A 5,624-nucleotide genomic window follows, 5' to 3' on the forward strand; every position below is an offset into this window, starting at 1 on the left:
AACTTCACCTGATGGTAGCCTAGAATCCCTTGTAGAAAATCAACGGAATGGACTCCAACACAAGCCCATTCATGAAGGGATAATTATACACATAACACAAAAAACATAATTATTTACAAAATAAACGCCCAAAATGATTTTTTGAACTACCGAATCAATACATGTACACATGCTACAAACAAACCATTGAGAAATTGATAAAATTGACGAAAAATTACGTGAATTTTGATTTTTTGAGAGAGAAATCGAGAAGTTAGTTTGTAAATAGCAATGTTTGGAGAGTGATGTATTTAATTGCCCCATATAATAATCATTTAAAGAAATAAAAAAAAATGCTAACATTTTCTTAAAAATAGCTCAATCAAAAAGTTATGACAGGGAACAGTCTGGAGCAAGCAACAAGAACAGTTTAAATAAGAACATCAACAAAAAAATGAGCAAAGGGTCTTTCAGAAGGGTGGGGGGAGCTTTATCAAACAACTAAAGTACTAGGAGCTGTTGATACTTAATCGGAAAACTAGGTGTCAATCCTCTCAACATCATCAAGGATGGCCTTTGTTGGCTTCGAGAGTAGGTCCGTATATTCCTGAAAAGGTGATTTTGCAAAGCGAGTCTCAATCCACAAGTCTGGCGTCAAGAATCCATATGTCTTCATAAGACAATCGAAAGTAGCCTGAACAGATTTTTTATAAAAAAAACATAAATACTGAGCGCTAAATATGTAAAAATTGAAGTTCAGATGCAAGATACGTAAATACATAAGAATTGAGCGGTATGTATGTAAATCTTCATTGAGCGGTATGTATGTAAATATGTATGTAAATCTTCCTTATAAATTTCATCAGCTATTTGATGTAGCACGCTATATTTCAATATTGCAAGAAAAAGTATAGCTTTAACAGGGTTTGCTGCTTGTGTAATCATAGTCTTTCAAGGCTGTTGTAGATTTAAAGAATGCTAAGTACATCAAATTTATTCAATATCCTTTTATTAAAGGGCTAGTTTTGAGTGTTCAGATGTGATTGAATCTTAATTCCAAAAATTGAACAAGGGATTTAAAATATTTATTTAACATAAATAAATAAAAGTGAAATCGCACGTCTTGAATCTCATGTAGATAAAGGTGGCTGTCAGCAAAATAAAATTTGGAGCACTTCGTACTATTGTACAAAGCTAAAATAACATGGGCTTTTAACCGTTGTAGGTTTCGATTGTGCACATACGCAATAGATGCTGGAGCTTCAATAAGAATGGTGGCTTTCAGTAAAACCAGGTTTAGGGTGTTAACTAGATAAAATAAAAAAAATGCAATCGGATATAAAATAAAAAATAGCATTTTATTAAGATAATGCTAACAATTGGTTGAATAAAAACTTTAAATTGGAAAGACTAACAATCTAGCGAGAAAAGCAACGGCATTCAGTACTAGTCAAACTCCATACAAAACTATGAAATGTTAAATTATACTGAAATCTGAAATCTGTGAACATGGTGGCCATGGAGAGACTAGAAACAACAATTCTTGATAAATAAAAGAAACAAACACTAATACGGCAAATTCACATAAATAGTAATTTCACAATCAGAATATACTTCAAAATTAATACTTAAAAAACATATAACAAGAAAATCTCATAATATACCTAAGTAAAATTATGTAAATGAGGCGTGACTCCATGGGCGCATCAATGTTTTATCCCCAAAAAATACTATAAGACTTACGCCTCATTGTACCCAAGGCATGCGCCTCACACAGAGGTGCGCCTCACCTCACTATATGCGAGGCATGCATAATGTTGCTTCGTGATTTGACGTTAAGATGTATGTCACTTCTTTGTGCAATTTGTTATTTCTTACTTTGTTATCATATAGATATGCTACTTTTTTAATATTTTAATATGACAAGAATTTAGTATGTTACATCTAACTTTACACTTTTACGTTTAGAAAAACCATGTTAAGTTAAGCAATATTTTAAGTGTGAAGCTTACACCTTGTCTCATGAATGAAAAAGAACTTGATCCCAACTAAAGAATTTTAAACAGTGTAATATACTAAACCGTCAATAATATGCAACAATATTATTAAAATATTAAACAAACATACAGCATTGTGCATGTTCAAAGAGACACAATTGTCACATGCCGGCCTACATAGGCGCCGGTCCTATTTACTAATTATTAATTTAATTTTGAGAAAGTATTGGGACGATAAATTTTGAATTTCCACCTTATTACAGGTTCAGTTTTTTGCCAAATAGATTATTTGAAATAAATACAATTAAATGATTTAAGTTTGCAGCATATAAACCATAAATACCCTAACATTCAAAACAAGTTATACCATCTCCATCATTAATGAATTTCAAGAGTTAATATCCTAGAACTTCAAGTTCTTGCATGCAAATTAAATCAATGGTTGCATTAGTTGTTTAAATTCCATACTTTGTTATCCATGTGGGCTATTTGAAACCTTTTTAGTATTGGGGGTTGTTTGCATAATTCTCATGTAGTATATCTAAGAATACACCCTCACCCTAGTTCTGAGCACAATTCAATTCATTTTCTTTCAAAGTAAACTGATTCTACTTTCCTATCCGTCTTCTCTTTCCCTGTTTCTGTTTTCATTTGCTAGCATCAAATTCTGTTTCAAGAACTGTGAGCATCATAACCTATCGTGAAGTTAATGTAATTATAAAAAGATGAACAAGATCCTTTTAAGAAGTCCGACTAATGCAATTTGACAAGTGTATTCTTAGAAATACTACAAATGCAAGTAACTTGATGACATAAGAAAAACACCCAAATGAAGATTAGGTGAAATCTAGGAATATGAACAATAAGAATGTGAACCGAAGATGAAAAATTACATGAGGTTGTGACAAATAAAGCATCTAAGGCGACAGGTATACAAGAAACATCAGCTTTTTAATATGGAATATGATTGTTTCTCCGAGAAATAATAATTCTTTCACATGATTATGTATCAAGTTGACCATCATCTGCAAAAACTAATCACCCTTAGGAACTATCGCGTAACGAAGTTATGCATGATTTAATTTAAATCTTGCCAGATAGCAAAAATTAGAATTTCAAAGGATTTAGTGAATAAGTTTTTCTAAGTTTTACCTTAAATCTCAAATTTATTAAATCCAGTTTTCGACCAGGTTTAGGGGTTGTTTTGTAGCCAATTTTTAGCAGGATTTTCGCAGGATAAATTTAGGCTAAATCCTGCCTAACAGCAAAAGGCATCTCTTTATATCCTGAGATTTGGCAAGTCCTACAATGAAGCTGATTTACCGTAAATACGGGATTTAGTAAATCCCGTGAATCGGTGGATTTAATAAATTCGGGACGAGCGAAGAGGAAGAATGGCGCAAACAGGTTCACCTTCCGCATTAGTTTTTGGTAGGAGCGGAGCGGAAGGATTATAAAGATGAGAGTTTCGTTGGCCTATGTAAGCCACGATCTTGTCATTGCCTTCGCAAATAGCTATAATGGTGATTGTATCGTGAAGGCTCGTTCACGAAGGCGATGGTTTTAAGCGAAACCGGAAGAGGGAGAGGGGGGGGCGGTGGGAAGGTGCGGATGAGCGAGGGTTTAAACTGAGATGGGAAGTCTGGGTGAAACCGGGAGAGGAGGCCAGAGAGGGAAGTGAATAAATACTTGATTAATTTAATTAATTAATAATTAATTTATTATTAAATTGAATATAATTAAATAAATTTAAATGTAATTATTTAATAGTTAAGTTATGAATAAATATTTTAAAAGTTATAAAATATTCAATAAAATTTTAAGTAATTCTTAATTGATATCATTAGTTAATAATTAATTAATGTTATAAAAATTTATTAATTATTAATTTATATAACTAATAATTAATTAGCCAACCCCAGCTAGTGGGATAGGCTTGGTGTCGCTGTTGTTGTATAATTAATTATAACTTAATGTAAATGTTCTTTTTATGCATTTTTAGATGGCTTTTTAACTTATTTAATACTTTTTTTTATCTTTACTCTCATAAATCTTGTTAAATTCTTCTATAAATACCAAACAGTTTTTCAAGATTTTTGGGAATTAATCAATAACATATCAAATAATTTTCGGGATTTAGCCACTTCAAAATTTGATAAATCTGGATTTACAGGAATGAGTAAATTCTATTTAAACTAAATCCTACTCACAACCAAAGAGCCAATAGTGAAATTCGTAACCAAATAGCCCTTGGCATTTAGGGATTTAGCACCCACCCTGAAATAAAGGTAAATCACAGGTCTCACTATGGGCGCCCTACAACAAAGTTATACTAAATGCCCACCTACGGGGGCAGAGTTGTTGTAACTTAACCTCATTCAAGCTCCAAAGCAAGCAGTAAAATCAACTTTAACAACATTATACAATAATTAAACCTCATGTTACAAGTACAAGGGTCTTAATTATAACCAAAAATGAAATGACACCAATTGATTATAGCATATGTGACTTCAAACCTTGGCTCTCAAAAAAGTGAAACAATTCCAATCTAGCAACAGCATCAAAATAATAATAATAATAATAATAATAATAATAATAATAATAATAATAAGCAGATCAACCATTCATTTATATAGCACATAAAATCTCACTTTTAGTAGGTATTAGAACGCACCTTGACAAAATTGCCCAGAGTCTTTGTGGATCCTCGGGAAGACGTGAAGACATCCTCGATGCCTGCAAACTGGAGCACCTTCTTCGGAACTCTAGCGGCCACAATACCGGCACCTCGAGGAGCAGGAACCATACGCACCGTGACAGATCCGCACTTCCCAGTGACCTTGCACGGCACAGTATGCGGCTTCCCGATCTTGTTCCCCCAGTATCCCCTCCTCACTGGTACCACTGAAAGCTTCGCAAGAATAATGGCACCGCGGATCGCTGTGGCTACTTCTTTGGAGCACTTTACACCAAGGCCAACATGACCGTTTCCATCTCCGACGACCACAAAGGCCTTGAAGCGGGTACGTTGCCCGGCTCGGGTCTGCTTCTGGACTGGCATAATCTTCATGACCTCGTCCTTTAGGTGGGGGCCGAGTATCGTCTCCACGATCTGATGTTCTTTCACGGGAAGCGAGTGGAGGTAGATCTGCTCCAGACTTACAATCTTTCCTTCCTTAACAAGGCGGCCTAACTTGGTAACGGGAACCCACTTCTGCTCATCCTCACGGCGACCGCCACCACGACGGCCACCTCGACGGCCACCGCCGCGATCACCACGACCTCCACGACCACCAGACACCCACCCCCGCAACCCGCCACGATCACCGCCGCGATCCATCGGGTTTCGGAGTAGCGATAGAGAAATGTTAGCTAGGGTTTTTATTGGGGGGGCGTCATATATGAAGGGCAGGCAATCTGATCAACGGCTTAGATCTCCTTTTCCTATTTCCAGTTTAATCGGGTTTCATTTTTTGAATTAGGCACTTTTGATTGTTTCATTTAATAAATTAAAATTTTGAGAAACTTATTAAACTGAACTTGAAATTAAAAATGACATAGCTTTTAAATATCAAAAAAAAAAAAAAGAGATTTTTCATTGCCATACTGAGCTCAAAATTTCAGGGTATTTGTTTTTTATCATTCTTT

The 5,624-nt window shown here is 34.8% G+C and overlaps 1 protein-coding gene across 1 annotated transcript; it reads right to left on the reverse strand.

The window, feature by feature from the left end:
- Positions 1-320: 320 nt before the first annotated feature.
- LOC110032112 (40S ribosomal protein S2-3-like) lies at positions 321-5,331 on the reverse strand. The gene is made up of 2 exons (XM_020735631.1): positions 4,651-5,331; positions 321-673 (listed from the first exon to the last, which is right to left on the reverse strand). Exons 1-2 carry the CDS (start codon positions 5,314-5,316, stop codon positions 518-520), a joined length of 822 nt encoding a protein of 273 aa, XP_020591290.1. The 5' UTR covers positions 5,317-5,331; the 3' UTR covers positions 321-517.
- Between the last annotated feature and the right edge of the window lie 293 nt (positions 5,332-5,624).

This window comes from Phalaenopsis equestris, unplaced genomic scaffold, assembly GCF_001263595.1.
Source record: "Phalaenopsis equestris unplaced genomic scaffold, ASM126359v1 Scaffold000878, whole genome shotgun sequence".
NCBI lineage: Eukaryota > Viridiplantae > Streptophyta > Magnoliopsida > Asparagales > Orchidaceae > Phalaenopsis > Phalaenopsis equestris.